The following is a 14,814-nucleotide window of genomic DNA, read 5'->3' on the forward strand; positions in this document are numbered from 1 at the left end:
CATATTCCCCTCTTTTTCTCCAATATTCTCCAGTCAGGGCCATAACCAGTCAAGAGATTTTGCTCCCTGTGTGCTAGGAGAAAGGACACAGACTTCAGGGCTAGGTAGGCCATGATGCAAATCTTAGCCTATTGTATGATGCTGGGTGGTTCAGTTTCCACATCAATAAAATTGGAATTTAAAAAATCTACCTTGAGGGGCGCCTGGATGGCTTAGTTGGTTAAGTGTCCGACTCTTGATCTCAGCTCAGGTCTTGATCTTAGGGTTGTGAGTTCAAGCCCTGCGTTGCAGCCTACTTAAAAAAAAAACAAACCTACCTTGAAGAGTGCCATATGTGTTACACAGTGCCAGGCACATAGTAAAGATTCCTTATATGGAAATAATAATAATAATAATAGCAATAATAATCATAACAATAATATTGCTATTCTCCAATGATCCACATCCTCTATGACCTACAAAGTCTCTCCAAGATCCAACAACCACCAAGTCATCTCTGACTGTACCTTTCCTCATGAATGTAGTTCTAAGCAACAAACATTTGATCAGTCTAGCTATTATTGTATATTAATAAATATTGTTTCTCATCTAGGCATCAAGCAACTTGAAAGTTTATATTATATTCTAGTTTAGAACACCTCGTCAGCAGTAGTACAGCATAGTGCTTAAAATCCTAGACTCTCAAGCCAAACTGGATTCACAACCCAATTTCTTCATTTATTACCTAAGTGACTGGGCAGGTCACCTAACCTCTCAGTGCTCAGTTTCCCCATCTGTGAAATGAGACAGCAATGATAACAGTGCCCACATAGGGTGGCTGTAGGACTTAAATGGAGTAAGAAAAGTGTCTGGCATATGGTATCTGCTTAATTATTGTCTGTAGAATAAATTGACTCAAAGTCCAGAACATTAGGCAGGTAGTTGCTAAAATTAGATCAACCCACACACATTAATCTTCACCTTCCACCATAAAAATCCAGTTTGGAATTACACTACTCACTGTGGTAAATTTGCTTGATTAGAGTGTTTAGGGCAACATAGTAAGATCAAATCACTGTAGCCAAAGTTGTTTTTCAGGAAATTGTTTTGAGACTAAGCTGAAAGCCCTAAACCTAGTAATCAGGAGAGTATCCTAATACACTTCCTAAATGTGTATTCCTCACTGGGACTCACAGTCCTAAGAGATAGACCATCGTTGTTTGGTCTGATTAGTAGAGGAAGGAGAAAGGACATGGAAAGGTTGCCTTTCCAGGATATTGAGTATTTTTTTGTGTTCCAGATAAACAACCTGGGAGTAGGCAATATCATCCCTGTTATACAACAGAAGAAACTGAGGCTCAGAGACATTACCCAAGGTCATACAACTGGTGACCAGATTCAAACCCAGCTCTCCCTGACTCCTAAGCTCGGACTCCTTCTGGTCCCTACAAGGTGAGGTGGCCACGGGCATAAAGCAGGGTTACCTCAGACTTTTCGAGACAGTGCTCTCGCCACTGAGTTTTCAGACTCCTGCTCACCTTCTTTACTCAGGGGTTGCTTTTCTCCTGGCTGAGGAGAAAGGTACTCAAGATCTTAAAGAAAAATGGAGACCCAGCTTCTCAAAGAAGCTGGCACCACCACCGATCCTCCATCTCTTGTGGAGAAATGGTCTCAGATGCCCTTCCCGTTGGCTGGAGTAGGGAGGGGAATTGCCCACCCCTCACAAACACTAAAGGCGGAGATGAATGTGGCTGCTTTCACACAAGGGCCACTTCTGGTTTCTGGTTTCCCTCCCCACTCAGCCTACCCCTTGGGAGGGCGTTTCAGCTACTCGTCATAATGAAAGTGACGTTGGTTTCTCTGCCACGAGTGAATAAGGGGCGAAGAGAGGTATCTTCTTTGTTCCTGGAGCCTGCCCTGGAATTGACCTCGTGCTCCTCAGAAGACCGAGGGGTGCTGAGCGCACCAGCGCAGTGGGAGCAGAGCCGGCCCCTGGTGAGGCAGCGGCTATCTTGGTTCCCCAGTCATGTCCTGGCAGCTGTCTGCAGTGGTGGTGCTTTTCGTGTCCCTGGCTGGTGAGTGACACCCGTGGCTTTCCATGGTGACCCTGCCAACTCTGGTCCGATTTGATTCAAATGCATTCTAGTGCCACGGACCAAGGGAAGACAGGACAGCCTGGAGAACAGCCATGTGGCTTCAGCTAGTGTGGGTATTTGGCTTGGGGAGACCTCCTCCTTATTACCTTAAATACAGGGAGCACCCTTTCCTGTTTCTCCCAAGGGCTTTCACAGTTTAGACTTGAGTCAGGCAGAGTAGGTATCAACTCCAGAAGGCAGTGACACTATACCTGGTTCCCGGATGGGTTCTGGGCACCTTATCAGGGAGAGTTTGGGAAATCACGTAGATTTAAGAGATGGAGAACTGAGCCAGACTTCAGAAATGGGACTCTTGTTAAGCGCATTACGTGTTGCTTTTCCTGTTTTTCTCGAACGGAAGCGCTATGTTTGCATTATATGAACAGTGAATTGTGAAGAGGAATGAGATGCGGTCTGGCAAGCTGTGCCATTTCAGAGAGGTATAAGCTAAGGAGTCAACTATTACACTTCAGGTCAGAGAAGCTGTCTGGGAAACTGGGCTTTTAATGATTCTTTTATGTGCCCACCCCCTGCTTTCACAAAGAGCATTTTCTCGGTAGGACATTGAGTCCTCTTGTGTGTCATTACCTAGTTGCTAGTTAATTCACAATTCCTTCCAGAAGCACTGAGTTGAACATGTGAGGGAACTGCACGGCCCCACTAACATGCTCCATGCAGGGGATGCAGAGGCACTTGATTGTGACATGAATTGTCAGACAGTTGGGTGAAGGGTCAGGCCAGTGTCCTAATCTGTGGCTGTTTTACTTCTGCCACATTTTCAGAAATAGAATTTCACATTCTTCTGGAGGCAAAAGGTGAAATCTAAGCTAATAAAAAGGCAAAAGATCTCAGTCTAGCGGTCACCCTCAGTGACCTGTGAGCAGATGACTAGCAGATTCAGAAATGAAATGAGTGCTCAGTAATTCCCAGGGAGGTAGACAGGAAATACCCTGCTGCCCTCCTCTGAGCTGCAGATTCTCCAGGGTGAACCGAGTGAACAAAGTGTGTGAAGGGTCCCCATTTTCCAGATTAAGGAATTGCTCGTGGTCCCTCAACTAGCAGGGGGCAGCCCTGAGATTTGCATCCAGGAAGCCTGGTTTCAGGGCCTTGCACGCATAGGTTCAAGACATACTTGAATTGGAGATGAGCAAAAACCATTGGACATTTTGGTAAGAGAGACATAGCTTCTAGGTGAACTAGCTCTGTAATCTTTATCCACTCACTTTGCTGCCCTGGTCTCAAATTCCTCCCCCACAAAATGAGGGGATTTAAATTTGTATCAGTTACGTTTAGCTTCAGCTGCTCCTAATAGACAAATAGGAGCAAAATAAACAAGATAAATATGTGTTTCTCTTTCATGTGAAAACAAGTCCAGAAGAATCCATCCCAGGTCCGGCGTGGGAGCTCATTATCGTGGACTCTCCCTCCTATGTGTGACTCCCACCTGCAAGTTCTTTTCATGGTTCTAAATGTCTGCTGGAGCTCCAGCCATCACATGCAATTTGCAGGCTGGTTTGAAAAGGAAAACATAAAAGCAATAGAGTGGTCACGTAGGTGATGGAGTCCCCTTCAAGCAGCATTCCCAGAAGGCCCACATAACCCTATGTTATGGGGTTTGGCTCAAATGCAGTCACACATTCTCACCCAGATGGAAAGGAACCTTGGAGGTAGGGTTCTTTGTTCCGGGCAGCAAGTGCACAGCTTAAATTTGTGGTTCTGTTACTAAGGAAAAAGGGGAGGCTGGATTTGGGAGTAGTTAACCAGCAGTCTGTGCCACGGGACTGGAGCCACTTCTGTATGAGGGTTCTCTTTGAATCTAAAGTCCCACAGAAAGTAACAGGTAAGATTTATATCTTTTTACTAAAAGATTGAAGGTTAAATTGTGAAACTGTAAACAGAATCTTAACTAAGGGCCCACCCCTGTTGCTTCACACATCCAGAAACCGTCTTCCTGCTGCACCCAGCTGGGGCTGCTTCTGCTCCCTGGGGAGGTGCCAGAGAAAGCATTTGGGGGCTAAAATTCAGTTCTCTGCCCCTGGGTGTGGCCACGGGGCTACATTTACTTCCCCAATGTGTTCCCAACTGCAAAGAGTAGCCTCCAAGACCTGCCAGGCCAGTTCCCAGCTGGCCCCTTACCTCACCTCCCTCCTCATGTTCCCATCATGCTTTACCCCCTTGCTATTCTCCAGACCTACCAGACTCTGAAGACCCTGTGTCTTTGTACATACTTTTCCCCTGTCTGGGATACCACTTAATTTCTTGTCCGCCTAAAGAATTTGTCTTGGTGTTGGATTCCCCACCCCACCTCATAGCACTCAGGGCTTCCTTCTATAATAACGCTTGTCACACTGAGGAATGGGGTCCACTTATGTGTCTGCCTCACAAGGCTTTGAGCCCCTGAAAACAAAGACCCAGTGCCTGGCAAGGAGCCAGGCTCAGAAGAAGCTCCTACATATCTGTTGAATTGGGTGTGGCAGGGTAACTAAAACAAAGGCTATCTGGGAAGGACCAGCCATCCGGGAAGTACCTAGAGAAAAAAACCCTTGCATGGTCACTGAGTTTCCCAGGGCTGGGCTGATGAGTCATCTCTCAGCTCCTTCTATAGGTTGTAGGCGAATCCAAACCCTCTCGCACCTCTTCCTGCAGCGCATCATCTAGAGGAGTCCAAGCAATGGGTCTAGGTTCTAGGGTACTTGTTTGCTGAGTCTCCTGAATCCTGGAGAGAAGATGCTAGGGGATTTGGGTTGTGGGTTTGACAAATCAGCATGTGAACTCCAGGGCTGTGTCCTTTTGAGTAGAGGAAGGGTTGAGACAGAGTCTGAGCTATGTCCTGCCCCCTGCCCTCTTTGTGGGTGTCAGACAGACTGGTGAACTTAACTAAACCTTTACAGAGTCAAAGGTCCTGTTTAAGAACTGTGACCCAATTTTGACAAAGATTGGTCATATACTGTGTGGTCATATACATAGACTTTATAAAATAGAGTATTTTTCAGAGCCTTATTTCTATTAACTACCTAACATATGAACTTTCTAGAATGTATTATAATGCACAGTGTACCTACTCCTATCAGTTTTCCATCTAATTACCTGCCCATCTTTTATACCCCACACTTCTACAGGGAGATGGGAAGGGGAGGAGAGAAGCCGCAGAGGGGAAGGAGAGGACTATTAGAACAATATTTCCCAGTTCTATCTGGGAACACACTCTGGTTCAATCTGTAACACACTCTGACACTTGGTCCAGCCACCTGCTGGCCCAGCTTTCTGCCTACCACAAAGCCACACACTATATCAAGACAGCATGATTGCCATCACCTTCAGCCACCCCATAAATACTTCCTGCACACCAAATACATCTTGATGGGTACCATGAGTCATCTTGTCCTGTTTTGGAGGCTGTGTGCTACCCAGTTGAGGATATTCTACTCAGCTGAGAAAGGTTTGCTTTAGTTCATAAGCATATACCATGCATTGTGAGATTTTTTGAAGGATCTAATGATCCCCACCCCCCAAGAGAACAAAAGGCAAGTGGTTTCCAGTCTCCCAGAGTTCTCTGCAGCAATCTTTGCTTACCACTACAAGATATTCCTCAAGAGTCCCTCTGGGAGTGAATTCTCTTTCTCCATAGTAACAGTGTAAACTTAATGGGGTTTCTATTAGGGTCATGACTGAGGAACCAGCAACTCAGATTTAGCCCAAATGAATTGTGAAAATAAATCTTTCACAACTGTCAACCTTCATAACAATCTTGAAAGGAAAAATCTTGCTCCAAGTCCTACCATGCAGGCATAAAGTGTCCACATATAGTGATTTTATGAAGGCTTACAAGGAAAACCTACAGTCCATAAAAATCCACAACTCTCAAGTATCATACATTTCAAATTCTCCAAATGAACATTTTAGATACAAAAAAAAAACCCATTTAGTAATAGTTTCACGTAACTTAATGTCATTAATAAGCCTTTCTTTTTTTTTAAGATTTTATTTATTTATTTGACAGAAAGAGAGAGAGACAGCGAGAGAGGGAACACAAGCAGGGGGAGTGGGAGAGGGAGAAGCAGGCTTCCTGTGGAGCGGGGAGCCCAGTGCGGGGCTCGATCCCAGGACCCTGGGATCATGACCTGAGCTGAAGGCAGACACTTAACGACTAAGCCACTCAGGCGCCCCTAATAAGCCCTTTTAAAGGTTATTCAAGGCAATTTGAACTGGTGCTTTTGTCTTTCTCATTTTTCAAGCCAGCTGTGCAGAAATAATTTATAAGCATTACTACTGGGCTTGAAGTTAGAACTTTTCTTCTGGAAAATAATCACTATTTTATCGTATAAGCTTTTGAAACCCTCACCAAAGACCATCATTATGAGGGTCTGGTGATTTGGCGTCCCTGGAAAGGCACCCTGCTCTTCTTCTCTTCTCTGTTTTTGTCTCCTCTCACCATTCTTCCCAGTGATGCACACCACCTCCACCCCACACCAAATCCAAGGGCAGGCTTTGGTTCAGACAGGGGCTCAAGTCTCACCTCCAAAATTTACTAGGTGTCTCACTTCCAGAATATACTAGTTGTGGGATTATGGTCAAGTTGATGGGATTTTTCTAAGCCTGAGTTTCCTCATCTGAAAGGTTGATAAAGATAGAACCCATCAGAGGGTTTTTGAGAGGAGTCGGTGAAAGATGACCCTTGACCTGAGGCCTGCCATGTAGTAAGTGTCCAATAACTTGGACATTTTATTGCTATTATTATAGTAAAAGTAACCACTTAGAAATATAATGAATGAAAGAGGGAGATAGTAAAGGAGTTTATGGATGATTTTGATTAGATGTGAATTTCAGGATTCTAAACACCAGCATAGAATGATTCCTTTCCGTTTTACCCATGTTTTCCCAAGTCACTGGCCAGCATTGGGGAGCTCCAACTCCAGTGAGTGTAAATACAATGGGCAAATACAATGAAACCAAAGCATTGAAGAGACAGAGCCATCTCTCAGTGTGCCTGATTCCAAACTCTCAAGGAACATCATCTGCATTTTGCTCAGCTTTCGGATTTGCTATGTGCTTGGGACAAGGCAAGGATAGAACTATTCTGGTTGAAAAAGAGGCAGAACCCTTCCACCCTTAAGGAATGTCCCAGGAGAGAACCTGTGACAGTAACACACACTATAGGTACGCTTGATGGTCCAGGAAGTCTTCACTTAAACCAACTTGTTTGAGCCTTACAATAATCCTAGAAGGTCTACAATGTTATTATCCTCATTTACGCATCCACTTATCCATCCAATTCATATGCACTGAACACTTTCTGTGCATAAGTACTGGTAGTGAAAAAAAATACAATAAAAAATACAATCTCCACCTTGAGGTTGCTTTTAATCTAGTGGGAGAGATGCACAGTCTAAATAAATAAACCAATAAATAAACATATAATCAGAGCTATTATTCTGCTGGAACACACTGTGTGGGCAGGCTTACTATTAAATATGTTAATACCATCCCCTCATATCATTACAAGTTGTGATTAGTGCAGTGCAGGCAATGAATATAACACGTGATGGGGAATTGTGGGGTGGGGAGCTATTTTATATAAGGATGTCAGGGAAGACTCTCTGAAGATCTGGCATTTGAGCCAGATGAAGGACTATGAAGGACAGCCCACCAGATGCATCAGAGCAATTATGGCTTAATTTTCTTTTCTACTTGAGAAAGCCTGGGCCATTCAAAAGGTGAAGTAAGGGGGCGCCTGGGTGGCTCAGTTGGTTAGGCGACTGCCTTCGGCTCAGGTCATGTTCCTGGAGTCCCGGGATCGAGTCCCACATCGGGCTCCCTGCTCGGCAGGGAGTCTGCTTCTCCCTCTGACCCACTTCCCTCTCGTGCTCTCTATCTCTCATTCTCTCTCTCTCTCAAATAAATAAATAAAATCTTAAAAAAAAGGTGAAGTAAGAAATGACAAGAACTGGTCTGTCTTTACAAAAACTGACAGCAAAATAAAAAATAGAAGGGAAACAAATCTCCCATCATTGGAGGTATTTATGCATCGATTGGATGAACACGTGGCAAATATTCGTAGGTACAATTCACACACCAGATTAGGGTTTGGACTAGATGATCATTAAGACCCCTTTCAAACCTGGGATTGTATGATTGTATGCAAACTACACAGCTCTGTGTAAGTCTTTATTACCACCATTCATGCTGTCCAGCTCTATCAGGGCATCACAGCAGTACCCCACCCAGGACCACTCTCCATTCGGAGCTGTCTGGATTCACACTAGAAGATGGGGAATGAGGGGGCATCCACACTTAGATTAAGCATGACCACTTTGCGGTGTTAGTACCACACCCTGTACAGACAAAGGGGCTGGACACAGAAGAATATCTGCAGTATGATCACAACCCTGTAAAAAACATGGGTGCAACCCAAACTTTTAAGTTGTGGCCTTGTGGTAGAATCTTTGGTGATCTTCACTTCATTGTTATATCCTTATAAATTTCACCCAAATCTAAATATATGCATATTCCTCATGAAAAGTAAATGAGCATGTTTGGAAATAAAATAAATCATGTTTATCTTCAAAAGAATTAAAAGTAGAACTACCATGTAATCCAGCAATCACATTTCTGAGTGTGTATGTTTATGTGAAGGCAATAAAGTCACTACGTCAAAGAGAAAAGTAAATAAATGCATGTTAATTTGTTGTGCAGAAACATCAAAATGGGGGTGGGGGAAGGAGGCACCAATGTGAATTCTTAGTGTGGTAACACTTTTATTTCCTAATTTACAGGGATTTTGCATTATGGCAGTCAAATAAGAGCAAAAATGTTTCCAGAAACCTCCGACTATCAATCTACAGTAGCAGCAACAGCAGAGGCCACAGCAAAGCCTTTCCTGCAACTAACTCACCAAGTCCCTGGCCAAACTTCAGCAGCCAGATCAATGGATGGTCACGTCCCCTCTCAAAGAGCTGCCCCAACCTCCAGCTCTGAGCCCCCAACCACACATACAACAGTAAAAACTCTGGTAACAACTTCCTTGATAACTACAAACAGCACCCCAACTACCAGCCCAACAACCCACACCCTAGTCACAACCTTGGCCACACCCAATAACTCACACACACCTGCTCCAGTCACTGAGGTTACAATTGGCCCCAGCGCAGCCCCAGGTTCACCGCCAACCACCGTCCCTCCAGCGGCGCATATGACAGGAACCAGCCCACCAACTATCAGCCACACAACTAGGAAAACCACCCAAACCAGTCACCAGACTGCCCTTCCAGCAACTTTGTTCACTCCACCACATAACAGCACAACCAGTCACAAGTCTGCTCAACCCAGTCATGCCCCAGGCCCAACCACAGCTGCACACAATACCACCCAAACGACCTCACCTAGTACCACGGCTTCCGGACCCACTCTTGCACCTCGGGCTTCGTCAGCCAAGACTGGAATTTATCAAGTTCTAAATGGAAGCAGGCTCTGTATCAAAGCAGAGATGGGGATAGAGCTAACGGTTCAAGACACAGAGTCGGTAAGTTGGGGCCATAGGACTGTAACACTGTCTTCAAAAAGTGTTAGTACAGTGTGTCTTGCTGAGAATAGGCATTCCCCTGCATCTTGTGTCTTTTAAGGAAATAAAGGGCTGCAAGCTCGTCTTTCTCCAAGGTGCTCCATTAAAAGATGAATCTGTTTGCATTTAGAAAATGCAAAAATAAAAACTGATAGAGACTGGCTAGAGGAAGGCACACACTAAAACTGTAACTATGCACACCTCTCACTTTTAGCCAACACGGACAGAGTGTTGAGGTGTCCTCCATGTTGACCTCAAGCCTCAGCAACTCTGATGACTTCAAGCCTCAGCAAGTCTCCTGTGAAGTGAGGGGTTTGGCTTACATGGTCTCCATGGTTCCAGCCAGCTGCGACATTAGTATCAAAAATCCAGGTTAACAAGAAGATTAGAAGGGGTGGCGGTGGGGTTAAGATTATTCGATTTACTAAAGGAATCACCATAAAAATAATACTTTCTTTTTCTGCACAGGTTTTATGAAACTTCCACATTCAGGTTTTCATCTGAAGCAGAAGTACATTACATAGCAAGATCTTTCCTGTAGTACCTTGTAACATGTTTAACAAAAATTAAATTCTATGCAGTATGTCAGGAGAAGACTGGCTATAAATGATCTATTGAGGACTCTTACTATGGGAGAACTCCTTTAAAAAATCTTTGAGGGAGACAAACCATAAGAGACTCTTAATCTCAGGAAACAAACTGAGGGTTGCTGGAGTGGAGGAGGGTGGGAGGGATGGGGTGGCTGGGTGATGGACATTGGGAGGGTATGTGCTATGGTGAGCGCTGTGAATTGTGTAAGACTGATGAATCACAGACCTATACCTCTGAAACAAATAATACATTATATGTTAATAAAAAAATTTTAAAAAATAAACAATCTTTGAACGTAGCAGTTTGGGAATGAGAGGTGTTTCCTGGGGACTTTGAAGTTTTTGAGCGAACATGCACTAGACTTGAGTTTCGGGCTCACTTACTAGCCTGTGCTTCTGGTTCCCTAGCTAGAGTTTTCTTTGATATCTCATTGATCTGATCTATTTTATTTGGTTTAGGTGTTTTCACCTCAGAGATACTTCAACATCGACCCTAACGCAACCCAAGCTTCTGGGAACTGTGGCTACCGAAAATCCAACCTTCTCTTGAATTTCCAGGGCGGTTTTGTGAATTTCACATTTACGAAGGTGAGGGCTGAGCTCCTTCATACTAACTGGCTCTAGCATCACTTTCCCTTTCCCTCACCCTGGGGTCCGGTGGTGCAATCCCATACTTCACTTTAAGTTCCAAAGGAAGTAGATCTCAGAGCCTTTTGAGATATTCCCCGATAAGAATGAGGGGCATGGAGATGGAGAAGAGGGAAGTGTCGACATCTTATGTTTGCCTCCTAACCCCTTAAGCCTACTCCGTGCAACCCAAGAAGGCCTTCAGTGCCTCTGAGGGGAGACTTGGCCTTGGGGAACCCAGCCACAGGTGCCCTTTGCAAACCACCCAAAGGAGGAAGTTGTACAGATCAACAGACCCGTTGAAATTCCCAGTGGGCACACAGAAATAGGATTATTCTCAGACCAAAATCAAATGTCACCATGGGTTCTTTCCAACTGTGGCAGGTAAGATTCAGGGACTAACCGGGCACTGGGTTTTCCAGACCATATTACAAAAGGGATGGACAACAGAGTGGAGCAGAAAGACGATGGACATGAGGTCGGAGAGTCTTGGCTGAAATCTGACTTTGTCACTGTTCTCCTTGTGACATCAGGCAGGCAACCTAACCTGTCTGAGCTTTATTTGAACACTTAAGAAATGGGGGAAGGGAATTAAAGACCACCTCTGTAAAGAGCATTGTCCAGTACTTGGAAAATAGATGTTCAAGAGCCAGTAGCTATGATTACAGTGGCTCAAGTGGGTAAATGTCTTGGCGATAAAATGTTGGTCATCCCACTCTCAAAGGAGAGACTTATCCCTGCTTCTCCCAAAGTGCCGTTCAAATAGGCCAAGTAAGAGCTGGCCGGGGTGGGGCGGGGCGGGGGGGGGGGTTGTTGCCGAGAGTACATTTGCAGCTGGGACTTGGTATGGGCCTCCTTCTTACCTGTTGAATGTGACCCCTGAGGTTAGAGGGGTCTTGGGTGGCAGAGCTTGGAGAGGAATGAGCATAAACATAGGCATGAAACAAGTTAAGATTGGCTCTCAGCCATGACACTGATTAGCCACATGATCTTGGACTAGTTGGGGCATGTTTTCTCATCTATAAAATGGAAATAATGACACCTCCTTAGTGGGACCCTTGGGAGAATCAGAAATGGTATATGTAAACTGTCTTGCACAGTGCTTGGTATATAACAATGTTCAATAAAGGGTGTTGACATTCTTAACTTGGTGTCAAAAGCTTTATCCTCCTTGTGCATATGGTTCTCCTTAAGGTGGAGATGCACTGGAGAAGTCAGGGGTTTCCTTTCAGTATCAAATGGGAAAAACATATTCTTTCACACCAGAACATTCTAGGAAGAATATGTGCTCTACTTCTGGACAACTGGGGTTAAACCTACAGAGGGGTCAGGAATTCTTTTAAAGTCACTTCAGCAAAAGGGTAGAGGGTACAGGCATAAGCATCTCTGCTTTAGTTCAGGGCTTGATTCCACCCAGACTCCTGCCTGTGTGAGTAACTGTCTGAAGGAAGGCATCAGAAAACCCCAGCGTTTTTCTGTAGCACACAGTGGCCACTGCCTTAGGCAGGCCTGCAGGAGTTTCTTTGGCACCTTTCAATGTCTCTTTTTGCTCCTTTCCTCTGTCTCTGGATGCCCTCTCTGCCTGCCTTTCCAATGCCTTCAGACTGGATTCTGTTTGATTAAACTCCACCCAACAGTCAAACCCCTACCTTTCTGGAATTCTCTGTGCCGCCAGAGGTATGGGTAGGAAATGAGTACTGAGATAGAGCTAGAAGGACCAGCAGGGCCTCTCTCCCCTCCACCCCTCTTCTGGAAGAAGCAAGGAGAGCCACTGTCCTTGGCCCCAAGTTTGCATTAGCTGCTTTGCCTGAGTCCTGCCAACCAAATTCACTTTATTCATTTCATTCCCCAGCACCAATTCCTCAAGCAGCTGACCTTAGCTCTACAACAAGAGGGAAGCAAAAAAGCTTATAGAAAGCAAAAGTTCCCACCAGACTTAGTCCTTCAGGAGAATTTCCACATTTTAAAAGAGAACTTGTTTAAGCTAAAATAGTGACCACAAATTTGAAGATCACAAGGGCTAAGTATAGAACTTAAGGAGAGAAGTAGGCTAGTAAAATTTTTTTCCCCTTGAAACACGCCATCTTTCTTTTTTATTGTCCCACTTTTGCTGAAGACTTCATCTTCCCATTAAGTCTGTGTAGGAAAAACCCTAGAGGAATGAGATGACAGAGGCAAGCCTCAGAAGTGAGGAAACACAAGGGAGGGGTAGGAAGTGCCCGTCCTCCCCAGAGGGGCAGCCACTCCTCAGCTCCGGCTGGTAGGTGCCAGTGGCTGGGCTGGCCTCCCTCCCTGGGGACTATCACTCTCCTTTATGGTGGACATTCATTCTGGATGACCGGGTACACATTCTGAGTGGCTACGGCCCTACCATGTCAGTTGTTAGATATTTTAGATATCACCTCTCTCAGGTGGTCACAAGAAACCAGTGTTGTCAGATCTTCTGACTATTCAAGACAAGACAGAAATCCAGATCTTTTTATTTTTAAATGCTGGCAACACATTTTTTTTTTTGAAAACTTGAACAAAGCTGGCCAAACAGAACACAGTTGTAAGCCAGATTTGGCCTGTGGACGCTCTGCCCTAACAGGTGGTCTGTGCAAAATGTATTTAAACAGGGAAGCCATCTTGTTTCTTCCACAGGAGAAATGGCCTCAGCAATTCTGTCAGCAACTTTTCCAAATGTGGTTAACCTCTAGACCACATTTCTCAACAGCAATAGTATTAACATTTGGGGCCAGATAAGTCTGTGATGGGGATTGTCTTGTGCCTTGTGGGATGCTGAACAGTATCCCTGGCTTCTCCTTACTGGATGCCAGTAACAACACTCAGCCCCATTGGTGACAACCCCAAATGTCTCCAAACATTGCCAGATGTCCCCTGGGGGGCAAAAATCACCTCTGGTCAAGAACCACCGCTCTAGAGAAAAAGAAAGTCTTGGAAAATAGTTTATGTTAGTTATGACATCATAAGTGTTATAAATGAGAACCAAGTTGGAGAATGGTAAATGGATGCTGGTAAGCAAGCTTGAATTAACAATTTATTAATAGGAGTTTACTGAGCACCTACTGCGTCCTGAACACTGAGCCAGACATTATGGGAGAAAATAAAAGAAATATAGGCTATAGTTCCAGGTTTCAAAACATGCACCATAATACGTAATTTTTTAAATTGAAATACTGCCAATGACAAATGTAAAGAAAATTCTGCCTCCCAAACTGTTCCTTGATGTTGTTCAATCAAGACTTAAATTATCCATGTCATTTATATGTGACCACGGACAAGTCGCTAGCTCTCTTTCTGAGCCTGTTTCCCCCTCTGTGAGATGGGGCCAACCACCACCTATTTTGTTGGGCTGCTGTGAAGGTGAGCCAGGTTAGTGTATCTGGCAATGCTGAGCATGGTGTCTGGCCTGTAGCGTGGTTAGGAGAGGTGGGTTTCTTTTCTCATTTCTCTCATTTCGTTTTTTATTTTTTACTTTTTTTAATTTTTTTTAAAGATTTAATTTATTTATTTGAGAGAGAGAGAGAGAATGAGAGATAGAGAGCACGAGAGGGAAGAGGGTCAGAGGGAGAAGCAGACTCCCTGCTGAGCAAGGAGCCCGATGCGGGACTCGATCCCGGGACTCCAGGATCATGACCTGAGCCGAAGGCAGTCGCTTAACCAACTGAGCCACTCAGGCGCCCTCATTTCATTTTTTAAAGAACTGAGAACCTTTCCATGTCAGTGTCTCGTTTGATTAAGGTGACAAACTAAAAGTTGTTCAGGCTCTCCAGGTGCAAGATAAATAGACCTCCCTTCCCCCACTCCCCACAACTTCCTTCCTTGTTTTAGAACATCTTTTAGTAACTTTGTGTAGAGTTTATTTTTCCATGCTCAACACTACCCCTTTCTCATCCACCTGGCTGTCAGGGCAGTTCAAGGC

At 44.6% G+C, this 14,814-nt stretch overlaps 1 protein-coding gene across 6 annotated transcripts in view; it reads left to right on the forward strand.

The window, feature by feature from the left end:
- The first annotated feature begins 1,816 nt into the window (after window positions 1–1,816).
- Window positions 1,817–14,814, forward strand: part of LAMP3 (lysosomal associated membrane protein 3) — a 35,515-nt gene continuing 22,517 nt past the window's right edge. For 4 of the 6 annotated variants that reach the window (XM_025878028.2, XM_025878020.2, XM_073896681.1 and 1 more), the window contains exons 1-3: window positions 1,818–2,054; window positions 8,888–9,633; window positions 10,722–10,850. In XM_025878028.2, coding sequence (XP_025733813.1) covers window positions 2,006–2,054; window positions 8,888–9,633; window positions 10,722–10,850 — 924 coding nt within the window. In that variant the 5' untranslated portion in view covers window positions 1,818–2,005. Of the gene's footprint in view, window positions 2,055–8,887; window positions 9,634–10,721; window positions 10,851–14,814 lie in introns of all 6 variants that reach the window. The other 2 variants (XM_073896697.1, XM_025878032.2) reach the window with 2 other exon arrangements.

The sequence above is a fragment of the Callorhinus ursinus genome, unplaced genomic scaffold, assembly GCF_003265705.2.
Source record: "Callorhinus ursinus isolate GAN/ISIS: 27379988/994484 unplaced genomic scaffold, GSC_fseal_2.0 scaffold1, whole genome shotgun sequence".
In the NCBI taxonomy this organism is placed as follows: domain Eukaryota; kingdom Metazoa; phylum Chordata; class Mammalia; order Carnivora; family Otariidae; genus Callorhinus; species Callorhinus ursinus.